Source organism: Curcuma longa, chromosome 18 (genome assembly GCF_044706935.1).
Source record: "Curcuma longa cultivar G26 ecotype Majalengka, Jawa Barat chromosome 18, ITB_CL_G26_1.1, whole genome shotgun sequence".
In the NCBI taxonomy this organism is placed as follows: domain Eukaryota; kingdom Viridiplantae; phylum Streptophyta; class Magnoliopsida; order Zingiberales; family Zingiberaceae; genus Curcuma; species Curcuma longa.
The window spans coordinates 3,525,086-3,543,191 of NC_133878.1; the positions used below are offsets into that span (position 1 = coordinate 3,525,086).

The window sequence follows — 18,106 nt, forward strand, 5'->3', positions numbered from 1 at the left end:
GAGCATAGAACATTGTGGTGGTTTCAGCTCGACAAATAACATCAAACTTGGAGTTGGATCTAAAAACCTTATGATTATTGTATTTGAGTTCATTTTGTGTGGACCGTATAATAATAGAGTTTAGATTCTAGGTTGAGGGTTATTACCTAGAAAGCATACTTAATTGACCACCCTAGTTGACACACAGTAGTGTGCTTAGATCAAGTTCTATTGGTTTGACACTTGAACAAATGACCTAGAATCTTTGAAGTCAACCTAGACAATCTAGGTTAACCTAGATTTTTTTGGTAGGTGAACCTAAGCATTCTAACTCAACGAATGCATTCTATGTCAACCTAAGGTTGTGGTAGGTTAATCTAAAATGATGAATATAGGCAACCAAACTTTTTGTTGGGTCAACTTAATGCTTTTGGTTGGTCGACCTAGGTTGGTTGAGGTGACCAAATTTTTTGTTGGTCAATCTATATTTGAAAGTATAGTTGAAAATTCAAATTTTAGTTGGCCAAAGGCTTTTGGTTGGTTGATCAAAGGCTTTTGGTTGGTCAATCAAGTCGTGGATATAACTGTTTGTGCTTTGATTTAAAAGCATCTTCAATTATTTTTGGCACAAAATCTTATGCACATTCACTCTCATTTCTTCTATTTGATTGTTGTAGTGTCGAAAGCTACCAAGAGATTTAGAAGGGCTTGATTAAGGATTTTACCTATAGAATAAAAGCTCTGTTGGGTATTTTATAGAGTGAGATGTAAGATTTTATCTGTAGATCTATTCATGGTATTTTTGTAGGAAGAATTGATCAAAAATATCATTTGTTTGGGTTAAGGTTTCATTGGGCTGAAATTTCTACCTCATTGAGGTTTTATCCATAGATTCTCAAGGCTTGCTCTATTGCATCATGTTGAGGAGTGGTTCAGTCATTTTTGTTTTAGGTTGTTGGATCGAAAGCGATAGTGTCATAGGTATAGGAAGTTGAGTTCCAAGCCATATAGAACTTGTGTTAGCTTTGTGTTTTTTTTTCTGTTATTTTATTTCTATTGCATACTTCTGTCATTCTCAGCTTGACACATGCATATATTATGAGTTTTGTATTTGCAAAAAAGTATATAATGACTATTCACGTGCCTCTAGCCAGTGTCATTCCATCGTACAGAAATGGTTGATACTAGTTGTTAGTCTGATAATAGCTAGTATTTATTGTCATCAAAGTGAATGCAAGATCTCACCAGGAGGTGGGCTCTCCGTGGATTCCTTAGATAAAGGTGCCTAAATCTTTTTGGAAGATGACGAGAGAGAGAGAGAGATTTTCGAATCTCCAATTCTCATCATGCCCCTTGGAGGTGGGCTTTCCTTGATTGTTTCTTATCCTCTCGTTTTTTGGATTTAGCATACACTTGGCAATGCAGATGGAGCTGCAATGGTCGCTTCTCAGTTTTCTACTCACCTACAAATATGTATGGATAACTTAGAGATAAGGTGGGTGGGTGTGTGTATGTTGAGATCGTTCCGGTGCAATGCGCGTGTTTATATGTTTCGCAAACGTGCGCAGGGGAAATAAACAAATAATTAACAATAACTATCACAACACACGCATGTAAATACAGGAAATAACAGAGTACAAGGCATGATTGAAAATTAAAATTTTGCATAATAGTAAATATTCTACGCGTACCTTATTGATGACGTTGAGCGAAGTTGGCATCAATCGAGCGGTTCTTGTAGAAATTCCGCCTCTACTGGTGATCCACATCAAGCTCTCATCTGGACGGCTTCCGAAGCCACAAGTCACGTCATCGTCTTCCGTACTAGTCGATGATCGATAACGATCGATTCGAGAGAAAACTTAATTCCGAAAACACACAACAACGTTTGTCGCAATCGTTTTCTAGGATTTCTAATTATCATCGGAAATATTATTCTTGGTGTAGTTTTCGATGGTCAATCTTTGACCGTCGATTTAGGATAAATTGTGGGAAACCTTTCCGACATTGATAGAACGTTCTCTAGAAGCTTCACGAGCTTTCGTGTAGATGGTGGGTGGTCATCGGACGACCAAGGATTGATCGGCAACGGCCGAACAACCTATCTGATGGCTGGAAATAATTTTCGACGATTGGACAGTGATATTTTTCTTCTCCGGTGGTTGACCACAGTGAACACTTCATCGGTGTTTCTCTTGCGACAACAATCCAAGAAAAATGAGACAATCGGGCTCCCTCTCCCTCTCACGCGGTCGGTCGGGACTTTTCTGTTCGGCAGCGACCTCTCCCTCTTGCGCGGTCGGCCGGGACTTCTTTGTTGGGCAGCGATTGGGTGAGTGCAGCGCGTCAGGGAGAGAAGTCTTGGCGTCGTGCGGTCCAGGAAGAAGACGAACGTCGACGTGCACAAAGAAAACACGGTCTGCTGTAACCAAACCGGCTGCCAAAATCCCACGTGGTCGAGCAGAATCGGCGCTTGTGGGTTCCAGTTTCTTCGTACGAACGAAGGAGAACAGGGGAAAAATGGCTTCGGATTTCCTTCCTCTCCGACAATCGGATGCAGGCGGAGGAACAAATCGGCGATGGCGGTGAGCTTCTAGAGTTTCGACGCCTTCCTCTCCCCACTGAGTAGAAAGTCGGCGATTGGCTTCTTCGACGTACGCCAAGCCAAGAAGAAAGGCGGCGGGAACCACCCCTGTTCTCCCCTCTGCTTTTATCGCGTTCACGCGATTGGAGGAATCGGGATCACGTCTCACGCGATCGGCGATGACGGCTCTCTGATGTGAGGCTCAGATTATCGTCTAAATGAGCACACCAACTTAATTAATATTGAATCCCCTAACTAAAGTAGTATAGGGTGACTCAAATCTTTTCCCAACGATTATAGACGGTGTATGGTAATCTTAGGGGTTATTGCAATTGAGGATTTGGATTTTCTTTTGGATTGGACCAGGGAGGTTTGTATTAAGTTCTAAATCATCTGAACAATGGAAATAACACTAAGCATTAAGAACAAATTGCAATAACAAAGGAGAGAAGTGCATCAAGTAAGTAAGTGCATCAACAAAGTAAACAAATGAAAGCTAAGGGCAAACAAACATCATCCAAAATGGTAAGAGCAATTTAAACAAACACTTGACATGCCAAATATCTAATCTATGCTCAGAAATGGTAAATAAAATAAATCTAATGATTCTCCCTAGGTCGTTGGCCGGAGGTGGATGCGAAGCGACAAAAACTCCACAGAAGATGTGGCGAAGGAAGGAGTCCCCAACTTCGATGCAAGCCTCGTAGTTGATGCGGCGGGTGAGATGAGGTGGTGGAGAAGGAAATCCCTTTGACTCTTCGGTGGATGGAAGGTGGGAATACATCATCCAAGCAATGCCAAACTCTTTTATCCTCAACCCAAGTTGCCCACATGGCCCTCTTGAACTTGGCCTAATTTCATGGCCCTTTAGGTATCCTACAAAGACACATAGAAAATGTTAGATTCAATCTAAAATTTGTAGGAATAATCAATATACTTCAAAATAAGTTCCTACTCGTAAAATATGTTAATACTCAATAGTTACACAACGAGAGGATCAAAATATCAAGTATTAAGGTCAAAATAAACTATAAAAATGAGTGTTGTCAATTCCTCCACACTTATTCTTGCATGTTCCGGGCAAGCAAAGAAAACAAACATCTCCATAAGTAACTCATATCAATACTTCAAAGAAAGTAAAAGGTAGTTACTTAGGACTATCAAGTTTTCATAGATCAAGACATAAAGAGGCCCAATTCATACACAAGTCAACAAGCATGGTGATTTCAAGCACATGATTAAACTAAAACTTGATGTAATCCTCACAAGGTATATGGTGGTGCTCTCACTCAATAGCATGTATGTAAATGGAGTTCTCACTCAATGCAACTCATGATGTTTCACTACCATATGCTTGTTTGTCTCCTAATCTCAACCACTATAAACACAAGTATTTTTGACTCCAAAGGCTTATCATATCCATGAAGAACAACTCATGTATGTAAATCACACTGAAGCACAAGAAAGAAAGACATCTAAAGAGGTGGTATGAAAATGAAAAAAGAAGACATAAAACAATGAATTGTTATGATGTTAAGCATGTTCATTAACAGTGCTTACAAGAATTTCACTTCCTTCTCCCTACAAGAAAAACAACTCTCATCCTCCTCTCTCAAGTACTAATCATCATCATCACACTCCACTTCTAGAAAAAATTGCACAACTTATCAATGATTTTATTTTTTTCAACAAAATTTCTTTTCAATGATTTTTTTATTTATTTTTTCCCCTTTCTTTTTTTCAAAATTTGTTTTTTTTTTTGAAGTTTTCTTTTTTCTCTCTCTCTCTCTTTTTCTCCTTTTTTTGAATTTTTTTCAACCAATCTAAAGAAAATAAAAATCTATCTACAAATCATGATATGATGTATGTCTCTCAACAACACCAACTAAATCTTTCTAAACAAAAATGTGGCTTGAAAGACAATAAAGCATGGTATATCTAGCCTCTTTTTTTTCTCAACCACTTATCCCCTTTTTTCAATCACATCTCTCTATAAGTGTACATCTCCTTCCCCACACTTAAAATTTGACCGTCTCGGGCAATAAATTCAACAAGATAACAGTAAATTATTTCAGTCCATATAGTAGAGAAAAAGAAATGCAACTATCAATGAGGTAAAAGAAGAAGGCATTTGCACAAAGAGAAAATAGCATAACAAGTTCTAGAGTTCCAAAAGTGTAGATAAGATAGCCTTCATCATCACATAGCTTAAGATATTATGGCCTTGAAAAGAAGCATAGCAAGTTCTAGAGTTCTACAACATGAGTGTATATCACACAACAAGAAGAAAATGGCTAAATCCTCACTAGGTGTATAAAGTCATCAAGTAAAGTCAATCAATTAGAATCCATCACCACACTAATGACCATATGCATGAAAAGTATCTAAGCATGCCATAGAATCCAAAACATGATAATCAAACGTAACTAACTTTCACATCCCCTAAAGAATGGTACGAACACTTAAGGAAATGAAACCACAATTGTTAACACTATGTGTAAATGAAAAACCAAGTATGCTACTCAGACAAACATGAATGCAAACAAACAAAACAACTAAGCAAGAAAATAAAGAGAAGAAATGAATGAACTCTTCTCAAGTTGAGTAGATGGAGGTTATTAAGTTTTTCTTGCTCCAATACCGTCTGCACAGCTCCCTCATGAAATTTCTTCAGACGGTGTCCATTCACTTTAAAGGTCCTCCCATTCATCGTGTTCTGCAACTCAATCACTCCATGGGGAAAAATATGAATAGTATAGAAAGGACCTTTCCACCTAGATCTCAATGTACCTGGAAACCATTGGAGTCTAGAGTTATATAACAAAACCTTGTCACCTACTTGAAATTTCTTCCGTAGTGTATGCTTAACATGATATGCTTTGGTCTTCTCTTTATAGTTCCATGAGTTATCATAGGCTTCAAGTCTTAGTTCCTCCAATTCTTGTATCTTTAATTTCCTTTCAACTCCAATTAGATCCATGTCCATGTTACAACACTTGAATGCCCAGAATTCTTTGATCCAAAATATGTAATACTTGAGTGGTTGCCTTAATGGGTTCTTGTCCTCCTCCAAGAATATTTTATACGTACAAACGGAGGGGTTGAGGTCAGGAATATCTGTGATGGTCCATTCTATGCCTTTCTGATACTGCCTCAGAAGATTCAACAATCTTTCCTCTTGATCTGCCTTCAGGTTCTCGGCAATGAAGACTGACTCTTTCCCCAAGTAGACATACTTCAAGTGATCTGGTGGGGGCTTCAATTCCAACTTTGGAGGTTGAATAAGGAATGGAAGTAATTTTTCAGGACCTGCTTCCAATATAGAGATCTCTACACAAGCATCAACAACATTGTCAGTGATACAATAAGAATCATCATTTGGTATCTCAGAGTTGGTATCCATCTCAATCAAGGAGGTATCTGTATCACATTCTAACTCATCAAGCTTAGGAAGTCCTGCTCTCTGAGGGAATGGCTCTGGCTCTAGCTTTGAAACTGGCACCAACTCTGATGAATTTGATTCTGTTTGTGGTTCATGCTCCATGTCCTGATCAGAAACTGAGATAGGTGTCTGAAGTATAGAAGGTGTCTGAAGTATGGGGTTTGGAATAGTTTTACCACCTCGGAATACGATAGCGCTCTCATCCCCTATGGGATTCAAAAATGACTGAGATGGTGGTGATGGTGGCTGATTGGACCCCTGAGACTGAAGCTGACTGATAATAGTAGCTATGTGACTCATCTGTCTTTCAAAATTTTGCATGGCAGTGTCATTCCTCTGTTGGTGTTGCTGAAATTGTGTTTAATGCTATAAGAGAAGTTGTTGCATCATGTCCTTCAGCTCTTGTTTGGAAGGGTCTAATTGTCTTGGTTCAGGAATGGGATAGGAATGTTGGAACTGTGGAGGCTCATACTGAATTGGGTTATTCTGAAATCCTAGCGGCCTCTGAAAGTTTGTTGAATAAGACTGGAATGACTGTTGTTGTGCAAAGTTGGGCTGCTGTTCAAAATTATTTCCACATCTTAGATCTGAGTGATCTCTCCATCCAGAATTATAGGTCGATGACATAGGGTTGTTCTGATATTGAGGGCTGCTCTGATACATGTTTGTTGTTGTCACCTGATTTGGGAAAGGAAATCCTTCATATGGTTGTAGTGAGGGGCAGATATCAGTTGAATGTGTTGCACTAGCACATATTTTATAAAATTGCATCGATTGAGCTACTAAGCCATGAAAATTCTAGGATTGCCAACTCTCTGATCTAAGCTCGAAATCCACTTCATGTTCAGGATATTGGATGTAAGAAGATTGATAAGTAAAATCTGGTACACTGAGAGTTCTGTTGTAGTTGTTGAAATTGTTATAGAATGTCATGATACTGATCACTGAATTCTTCTGGGTTCTTTGTAAAGTGTGGAATGTTCTGATAATCTCTGGATTATCTTCAAGTAATGACTCCTCAAATGTTCATGTCATGCATTATAGTCTCACCTGAAAGCAAGCACACAAACAAGACAACTAGTGTAGAAACAGTGCACAACAATCTCAAGTATAACAAGGAACAGAAGTACCAAATAATTTTTTTAATTTTTGTGACCACTACAACAATAAAAGTAAATGAAAATGAAACTGAGAAATGAAAAGTAAATTTTTGCAAAAATGAAAAGGTGGTCTAAATGAAGGAATTCGAGCAAAAATGACCTTATTTCACTGTTAAAGGTTGTGAGTATTGTTCCCTAAGCCGTTTTCTATCAACCTACCAAATTTCAGGTCAAACGGAGTCAAAATAAACAAATCAGCACAAACTAGCATCAATTAGACAATTTTACCCTTAACAAGCAAAATTCAAAGCAAACAATGAGAACAAGCTAGAACTACCTAAACACCTTTATCAATCCTCGGCAACTGCGCCAAAAATTGATGTGAAGCTCAGATTGTCGTCTAAATGAGCACACCAACTTAATTAATACCGAATCTCCTAACTAAAGTAGTATAGGGTGACTCGAGTCGTCTCCCAACGATTATAGACGGTGCATGGTAATCCTAGGGGTTATTGCAATTAGGGATTTGGATTGGACCGGGAGGGGGTTGTATTAAGTTCTAAATCATCTAAACAATAGAAAGAACACTAAGCGTTAAGAACAAATTGCATTAACAAAGGAGAGAAGTGCATCAAGTAAGTAAGTGCATCAACAAAGTAAACAAGTAAAAGCTAAAGACAAACAAACATCATCCAAAACTGTAAAAGGAATTTAAACAAACACTTGGCATGCCAAACATCTAATCTATGCTCAAAAATGGTAAATAGAATAAATCTAATGATTCTCCCTAGGTTCTTGGAGGTGGATGCGAAGCGACAAAAACTCCACAGAAGATGCGGTGAAGGAAGGAGTCTCCAACTTCGATGCAAGCCCCGTGGTTGATGCGGCGGGTGAGATGAGGTAGTGGAGAAGGAAATACCATTGACTCCTCGGTGGATGGAAGGTGGCTGGATTGAAGAAGGGAAATCCCCTTGCCTTCTTTCCGGTGGCAATGGAGGGACATGATGGTCGGTGGAGTGAAGATGGCGGTGAAGAAGTGAAGGTGGCGGCTAGGTACATCATCCAAGCAATGTCAAACTCTTTTATCCTCAACCTAAGTTTCTCACATGGCCCTCTTGAACTTGGCCCAATTTCATGGCCCTTTAGGTATCCTACAAAGACACATAGAAAATATTAGATTCAACCTAAAATTTGTAGGAATAATCAATATAGTCCAAAATAAATTCCTACTCGTAAAATATATTAATACTCAATAGTTATACAATGAGAAAATCAAAATATCAAGTATTAGGGCCAAAATAAACTATAAAAATGAGTGTTGTCACTCTCCAGTCCGGCGATGTCCTCGCGCGGACGAGAGGCGTGGACGGCAGCGTGCTAGCGGGGAAGAAGAAGACAAGTGCTAAACCCCCCGCGAGATCTATTTATCACGTGGAAGAAGCTACAGTGTGGCGTGTTGAGGCTGAATAAAATCGGAGAATAAAACCTAAACCGGGTTCAAAACTAGGGTTTGTTGTAGCAATCGAATCGGTTACTTAGCAAACCGGGTTCAAAACTAAATCGTTTGGTTACTAGTCAAACGATCTCCGATTTGACCCAAACAAGTTTTGTTCATTTTGTCTTTTTAAGACAAAATCCATCATCACTTCTGATCTGTCAAAATCTCTTCCATTATGAACCAAACTAAGTTGGTTCAATTTGGTTCAAAACCGAATCATTGATTCAATAACCAGACCACCTCTGATTTGAACAAAATCAATTTCATTCATTTCGTCTTCATAAGACGAATTCTATCATTTTGTCCTTTGTTCGGTCCAACCAGACTTTATTTTTCTCATTCTGAGAATCCAATTCTCAAATTCGTTTTAAGTCCTGCGGAGAACTTGTAGTGCGTGTAGCCCAATAGATTCTTAGTTATATTGGTTTTCCGTAATTAACCATTAATTATAAAACGATCATAAGTGGCACCTAATAGTACATCATGATACCCAATTAACTGAAAAATCAACGATTGATCCATAAAAATTTCTAAACCCTTTAGCAGCTCTAATGAAACATGTCTTGTTTCTTTCACTGTCTTATACCTGCTTGGTTCTGGACATGGTCTATGTGTGTCAGTCCCCACTAGGCTGATTATGTCACACTTAGCCCAAACTAGCTTTCTTGTCCGGTGGATTCAAATTACTGGTACATGTGTCCAAGAGTATCATACTCTTTACATATAATGCTTTGGCTAAAAACTTTTAGTAACAATTAACAAATAGTCACAGGGTATACGTTTCTTTTTCCAAGGAGCGGTGAATCTTCTGTGGGATATTCAAACATCTTTGGGCACTTCGACTTATACCCAATTATCCCAGGTCCACATCTCCTCGGAGATGTTTACTTAAGATGTCAAAGTATAAGCCTCTATGACCAAGGTGACTTAATATCGCAAGTCAAAGGAAACTCGCACGTAAGTTGTACTGAGATCTTTATTGATATATGTATAAAATCATATGAAGTCTCAAGGCAGGTCACTCCAATGAACTAGTTACCTTTAACTAGCATCCACATTTAACTCTCAACATCCAATGTCTCCAGCCAGTGAGATCGGCTGCTTGGTTAATCAAGGAGTCTAAATGTACTAGTCTCAACTGAATCGATGACGTCCGTACTCATCAATTCTTCGACTAGGGATAATTTTAATAACTCCATAATTGCACATGTAGAGATGCTTACTAGTTATGATCCAATCATAAATTCTTTCACGCTATGAATCGTATTGCGAATATTCAGTAATTGAGTTTAAGATCCAATCAAACACAGAAAATGTGCACTTAAATAGTGAATTATTATTTATCCAATAAATAGTGTAACCGTAAGGCGATTGTCTTAGGACACCCCTCAAATCTAACTCTGTGTGTGTGTGTGTGTGTGTGTGTGTGTGTGTGTGTGTGAGAGAGAGAGAGAGAGAGAGAGAGAGAGAGAGACTTTTGAATCTTTAATTGTCATCATGCGCCCCCTGGAGGTGGGCTCTCCATGATTGTTCCTTATCTCCAGTTGCTGGATTTAGCCTACACTTGGCAATGCAGATGGAGCTCCAATGGTTGCTTCTCAGTTGTCTGCTCGCCTACAAATATGTATGGAGAACTTACAGATGTGGCCAGAATGTTTATCTGACCTTAACAAAAAGGAGAGCAGTTTTGAAGTGCAAACCACAAATCATATTTTTGCTAGATGCTTCATACAAAAATAGAACAGAATTTGCTACATACTCAAGTGGGGGTTCTAACAGTGATAGTTTTCTAACATTGTTGTGCCATCAGTGCTCTAATACCATCCTATAAATTCTGATATGGCATATGTTATCTAATCTTGGTGATTGATTATCTGGAATTTCAGAGAGGTTGTAATCAGTGGCACTGCATCAACATCAGTCTTATATTAGTGGCATTAAACCCTTCTATAACTCCATGGGTCCTTTACGCATTTACTTGCACTCAGTGTATCTCCTCAAATTTGTCTGCCCTCATCAAAATCTCTGTACAATATTTTTTACTTGATATATTTCTTTACTGGAGAGCAGAAACTCCTATTTCCTTTTATATGATTGGTATCCTGTAATCTTTTTTTTTTTCAGTACTTACCTCCTAACCTTTTATTTTAAATGGGTAAATGATGTAATGATTTCTATTAATGGTGCAAGAAGAGACATAGGAAAATCTAGGAGATTGCATTCTTACAACACTAAGATGTGCTAGAGGGAGAAATCCTTAAACATCTTAATGGGGATATGAGACCCATGTTTGACCCTTTTGGATTTTATGACTCATTATCATTATGTATCAACTTTGATCTTCATATTTTTGTATAGTCGAGTCAAAATGGTGTTTTTTAATGAAATAGTGGTGCACTCTGAATTATATGTTAATATTTATAGTAGTCTTTTCAACTGTATATGGATATGATGTCTCTTTAAATTTCTAAACCTTGTTGAACTAATCAAAATTATTCATAGATCTGTCTTGTTAAAATTTTCTTGTTGCTGGGATATTACTGTTTGTTGCTGCATAAACAGGCACATATACATACTCTTCGTGGAAGGATATTAGAAACTATTCTGAGCTGCAGATTTTTCATCTTCCAGTATGGTATTGTGTACAAGCTGCATGCATCTGGAAGAGATACGTCCATCACAGTAAGGGATCAGTCAATGTTTTACAAGTTCAATTACATTTGCTCTGCTTTGTGATATTTGCAACTTTTAATGATGCTTCCTTATAATCCTACAAATGATTGCATGAATGGTTCTCGATTTGAGGTAGTTTGTAATACAAATGATTTCATTGTCGATTTGAGGTATCCTTGTTCTTCTGATGTAGTAGGATGGTATTTGGTTGTCCAAACTGGTTTTTTGATTTTTAGGATAATGTAGTTTGGCATGTCAGAGTTCTGATACAGTAGTATGTTTCAGAATTTAGTGACATACATGCCAATTTGCTATCACACTGCAACTTCCATGTGCACAGCCAACAGCATTGATTTTTGCAACAGGGCAGTCAGTGTCTTCTTCACACACCTTGCACATTTGTGATTTCGCTACATCTGTTCACCCTATATATGCATGTAGGTTGTGGTAACTTTTTTTTTGAAGCAAAAAAATCTAGGTGATAGGCGGAGGCTTAGGTGATTGGCATTAAGAAATATTAAAATAGGGACAATAAGTGTATTAAATTATTAAAATTAAAAATGACTACTATATATATATATATATACCTAAAGATAAGAAATTAGTATTTCAGCTAGACTGCACAACTAGATTGCCTAGGAACCTAGGCAATCTTCTTCAATCGCTTTCTAAAGTAGTCGCATAATAGGAGTTACCTACCCACTAGGTGAAGGGGCCCTTTGTCCAAAGTGACTATGCGACCACCTAGACCGCCTTTTGAAACCATACTAATGTGTCTAGTATCATATTAGTACCTCATGTCTAGGATTTTATAATGACTCTATATATACCTATTTAATTGTTCTCACGAGTCTATATATACGTATGTAAATGGTAGATACCAGACTTTCTAGGTTAGGTTTTCTAATAAAAATATTCCCCTTGGAGGGAAGCAGTTGTCATCCCTCTCATCTATTTCCTCTCACTGTTTTATTCTTTCCTAGCAATCTGATCAACCTGTGTCCTATAGTATCGTGTGACCTTGCCTACGTACACATAGCAGATCTGCACATTGTTGCTATGCACTTGCAGCAGATCCACAAGGCGACCATGCTACTTGTGAACCTCTTGATATCTCATCTTCTTTCAGAGCTTGACTCTCTTCAAGTTTTGCATATGTTCAACCTAAATCCCAGTGGAAACCTAAATAGAATATTGCCTTTTTTTCTCTCATGTTGCTAAGTTTATATCTTTCATCCAAGATTTTCTCTTTAACCTCACTCTCTTTATTGATGTGTCGATATGATTGAAGACACTTTGTTTCTCTCTTTATCTTCCAAACCACACTTGAGAACTTCTCTATTTTTTTTCTTGATTGATTATGTGCTGATATAATTGTTGCTTCAAAGAGAAGCCTACCCGATAAATTAATTAAAGATCTCTCATTGTCATTTCACTTCTTTGTTTCTTTTGTTAACCTTGCTTTATTGATTTGCCGATTTTAGGTCGAAAATATAGTTGATTATTGATAATATGAGCTCAAAGGGATTGTTGGATACATGCTTTGTTAATTACTCATGTTTTGTTTCGGTTGCTTGCGAATATTATATTTTCACTTTATTAAGATTATCCCTTATATTTTTTCTTCATGTAACATGCTAACCATTAATATATGTGGTCCAACTTGAGGTCGTTGAAGCTATTAGGTGTATGAAGTAGTGAGTGTGATAAGTTTTGCCCTCATATAGGTGCACCTTTAAGTTAGAGGTTCATCATGAGCTGATATATGTCCATGTAATGGTCATTTTATACAATATTTATTTTCCCTAAATTCTACAAATAGAGTTAAAGAAGGCTTTGAAATTTTCTGAGTCTGAGCCTAGATGTAGTGACATTTTCTCCACGGACTGCCACTTTTCTGATCCAAAATCTTAGTGTACAGTGTATCCCGTTTTGTTCTGGTCATGGAATATCTGTATTAAATGGTTTTTGTTCAAGAATTAAATGAGGACGAATTGAAACAATATTTTACCGATATGGACTTATCTTGAAATGTATCAATCTTTTCATTTGCCACTCACTTAGAAAGGACAAAAGAAACTACTTTTTTTTCAAAAAAAATTTCTCTAGTGAACCTCTCAGTAGGATTGAAACTTAGATTAAATTTTGTTTACTTGTCATGGAAAAAAGAATGAATTGAGCTTCTGGGGCTTGCAAGAATTTTTCGATTTGCTACTTTTTTCTTCAATTTTTTTTGTATCTCTAGTGAACCTCTCAATAGGATTGAAACTTAGATTAAATTTTGTTCAGCTGTCATGGGGAAAAAAAGAATGAATTGAGCTTGTGGACCTTCCAAAAATTTTTCGATTTGTTTTGGAAGTAGATGATCATCACGTTCCTTGGATGGTCTGGACAGACTGAGGAATAGCTAGAACATTGAGGTAGATCCAATGTGTCCATCAAATCAGCCTATCTGTGTTTTCACCATTGATTTCTTGCAATATATGAAAAAAGCATCATGTTGTGTGTTTTTTCCTGTTGAAAATTTACTTGAAACAATGATTCTTGGTTGGGGAATAACAAGAAAATGAAACTTAAATTTTGGTTTAGAATATGTTTGGACAACATTTGTTAGGCTTCATGCATAATCCATTTTGCTAAGCCTAGATACTCAATTAGAATATGTATGGAACTCAGTCCTATTTGAAATTTTTGGTTTAGAATATGTTTGGACACAACTTTTGTTAGTCTCCATTCTCGGCCCATTTTGAGAAGCCTAGATACTCGATTAGAATGAAGCTAACCTGAGTCACAGGTAGAATACTTGAAACTGAGGGGCTTGTATTTCTCTCTGCTTGGCTCAAACTAAAATTATCATTTCTCTTGAGCTTGTCTTAATTGTTCATTTCAATCTAGAAGTTTTCTGCTCTATGGTTGACTGTAACATGGTTTAGCTAGTTAAGTAGTAGACATCATAAATAAGTCTGGTAGTTCATTCATATATTAATGCATTTTTAAGTGATTCTTGTTACTTTGCTTGTTTGGTTAACTATTCCGGAAAATTTTGCTTGTTTGTCTATAGGTATATGCCTGGTCATGGATTGTGTTTGCTGGGTTGTTTATCCTTTTCCAGGTATAGCATATGCAACTGTCTATGCTCTCCAATAATGGATTGAGATCTAAAAATTGATATCCAATAATTTTTGTTATTCACTTGATTCAACAGGTTTTTACTTTTAGCCATAAGGCCTGGGTTAACTTCCAATTACCATTGCGTCTCATTCAAAGCGTCACATTATTGTTATTATTGGCTGGGTTAGCTGTTGCGATTGCTGTTACTGATCTCTCTGTGACAGACATCTTAGCATGTATCCTAGCTTTCATACCAACTGGATGGGCAATTATTTCTGTGAGTTGATGATTTCCTTTACCATTTAAAATGTTTGATTCCATTCTTCCCATTTAAAATTAGTCTTATTGTCATCAAGAATTTGAATATTAAAACTTGCAAGTTGCAACCAAGACCACTAGTATATAGTTGAGACGCTAAGCCGTTCTTACTGTGCAGCAAGTCTGCTGCAACTTGAGGTATCTGAAGCTCATTTGATTTCAACATTTGAATTTTTGTAATGAAACAGAATGCCAAAAGCTTGATAATTACAATATTATGTTGTTGATTAACATTGTTATTACAATATTATGTAGTCTAGAATTGCCAACATAACATCAAAACTCTCTGAAATACACAGTTCTGACACTTTTTTGTTCCATAGTTTAAGTTTGACTAAAAATCCTGAAGCGTCAACTTTAATGTCTGATTACCAGCGTGATTAATTCTCTATCTGTAGTCAGTGCAAAAGTGTTTTATTTCTCTTATAATAATGCGAATTTCAATATTTTTCTTCCGGTCCTTGGAAGATTGCATTGGCACAAGCACCTAAAATATGCACATATTGGAAGATACTGCTGTTGAAGAACTAACCACTAAGTTTTCTGACAAATTTATCCATGTGGAATGTACATTAGATGTGAATATCGATGTATAGTTTTGGTTGCCACGGTTCAAAGTACAAATGTAGGTTCTGTATTGGATACCTAATTTGTGTTGACATTTTTGTTTATTCAGATAGCAGTTGCATGGAAACCTGTGTTGAAGAAGTTGAGAATTTGGAAATCAGTTCGCACTCTTGCTCGTCTATATGATGCTGGGATGGGCATGTTCATTATCGTCCCTATAGCCATGTTTTCTTGGTTGCCTTTTGTATCCACATTCCAAAGTCGGCTTCTTTTCAACCAGGCCTTTAGCAGGGGATTGGAGATATCACTGATCCTTTCTGGAAATAATCAGAACAATGGATAAGCATAAACCTATTTTTAGTGCATATCGAACATTGTTGTAATTTCGGATTCAGGCACGCATTACTGATTGCATATTTTGTACGCACATTTGTATCTTAATAGAAAGTACAAAATATTTTATGATTGCACTGGATTGGGTCACTGCTTTATGAAACATTATTCCCCATCCAGTTGGAAATATTTGTAGAATATTATATGCAAGATAGCTAATGCATATCGCGGTGCTCAGGTAACTCGTGTGTACCACGCTAACCATATCTATATTCAAAAAATTTATATGAATTTGATATAGACTCGATGGTTTTATCTCCACAAATATTTGTGGTGGTTGACAATAGAGTACTGTACGTGTTAACCATGTTACAAAGATGAATCATGTTTAATTTATGAAAGAAGTCGTAACTTTGGGAATTAACAAAATGTTGAGATCAGCAACATTGAAGATAATACTGACACCAAACTCGCCAAGCAAGTTAAACTTTGTAAACATATATGTATTGTCATGATCTGAGTGATAACTTGAAAAAGGTCCCTCTCCTCGAAGGTGCAACGTAGTGCATCATTTGTTCAGAAATCTTTCCTTTTTCAAATGAACTCAAACCTAATCTCTTGGTTGAAAGATCATCTTTTTTTTTTTATCCTTTGTTAGCGTGTGTAGTATATTATTTAGCCCTCTTTTTAATCTATAATCAAACATTTTCGTGCATTTGCTTCACCAATTCCACTTTCCTTTTACTATCTAAACTAGCATTTCTAGAAATAGGCAAAGGTGATAAATGTGGAGTTAAAGGGTTGAATCCGTGCACTACTTCAAGAGATGAAAAATCAGTAGTTGAATGCAATGACTTATTGTAAGTAAATTTAACATGTTGCAAAATAATCTTTCCAATTTTTTAAATTCTTTTGAAAAATACTTCACAATAAAGTAGATAAAATTTAATTTATTACTCCAATTTGTCCATCAATTTGGGGATTGCAAGTGGTGGAAAACAGTCGCTTAGTTCCCAACTTGTCTATACAAAAGTGACTTGGGAGCTTGACATCTCAATTTAAAGTTATGTTCGGTACTCCATTTAGTTGCACAATTTTTTTTTAAAACAATTCAATAATATAGTTGGTGTCATTAGTCTTCTTGTAAGAAATAAATGAGTCATCATGGAAAATTGATCTACCACCACAAAAATGAATTTATACCTTGCTTAGACATGGGTAATCCCAACACAAAGATAGAATCCATATCTCACTTTGATTACTATTCTATTAACCCTACCTCTATTATTAACCTCTTTTATCTACTTTGACGATGTTATAAGAGATTTCTCTATCTCTGGTGTTTCACCGAAAGAGGATAAAATATAGAGAAGATTCTAAGGGTGATTCACCTAGAGGATCATAGGCCATGGACGAGGAGACTAGGAGCTACTGAACCATATAAATTGTTGTGTCATTGTGATGTGATATGTACTTGTTTCTTTTTTGGTACTAATTTGTGTTTGTGACCTTTCTAAGATTACAACAAGAGAAAGTAATATTTTTAATTGCAAACATGATTGCTATTCACCCTCTCCCACTCTAGCATTCACTTCTATCACCACAATCTAACATCCTACTCTATCCTTTCCTACACTTAGGTTTTTTTTTTTTTTGGAGAATATAGAAATAGGGAGAAAAGATATGGGAATCTACCTCAAACTAATCATGATCAATATTTGTGTTAATTAAATAAGTTTAAATTTGGGTGAACGATAAACTAAAAAGTACAAAAATCAAATGAACACATTTTTTATAGAATCATAAAAGGAGTGTCTTTTTTGACTTCTCATTGCAAAAGCACCTCTTTATGCAACTACTAAATATACCCCCGTAAGCTTGCATAGTTCAATGTACTTTTATCCACTCAAATGAATTAGTACTCTTCTAGCCTTTGTCTTGCACAATCCATCAAATAAAGCTCTAATATCATTGACCTTGTAATTCTACTGAACTAATGCACCTTTTCATCTCCCTACAAATGTCACTTTTTCTCTTTGTTATTGGTAGATTTCTCTCATTTCTTCTCTGATACACTATCATTTTTCTCCATGTATTTCTAGTTTTGTTTCCACTCTATTTTATGTATATTTTTCCTTGTCATTTAGAAGCATTTTTCTATCCTATAAACTTTGAAGAAATCGAGATACTAACCCTCACTCATTTTATTCTTCTAATTTACTTCTTTGATACCATATAACAATTTTGTCAAAACTATAGGATGGACCTAAACTGCAAAAAATTAGAAAAGGAAGACAATATAGTGGCTCCATATGGTCTAGGAAATGTATAGAGGTTCTTGTTTGTGAACTTAGACTAGTTCGGGTTCGTGTAGCAGTTTGTGTAACAATTTTATCCAAAACTACTATATGAATTTAAAAGGTTTGCAATTGGAAAATGAATGCATATAACAGTTCATAGGGGCCAAGGAGCCGCACAAGAGTATTTTTTTTATTTATACT

General features: G+C 36.5%; 1 protein-coding gene across 3 annotated transcripts in view; it reads left to right on the plus strand.

Annotated features, from left to right (window-relative positions):
* LOC141812319 (callose synthase 9-like) overlaps positions 1-15,792 on the plus strand; it is a 76,293-nt gene extending 60,501 nt beyond the window's left edge. For all 3 annotated transcript variants that reach the window (XM_074700362.1, XM_074700363.1, XM_074700364.1), the window contains 4 exons: positions 11,166-11,285; positions 14,338-14,388; positions 14,482-14,664; positions 15,382-15,792. In XM_074700362.1, the coding sequence (XP_074556463.1) occupies positions 11,166-11,285; positions 14,338-14,388; positions 14,482-14,664; positions 15,382-15,615 (588 nt within the window). In that variant the 3' untranslated portion in view covers positions 15,616-15,792. The remainder of the gene's footprint in view (positions 1-11,165; positions 11,286-14,337; positions 14,389-14,481; positions 14,665-15,381) is intronic.
* The last annotated feature ends 2,314 nt before the right edge of the window (positions 15,793-18,106 follow it).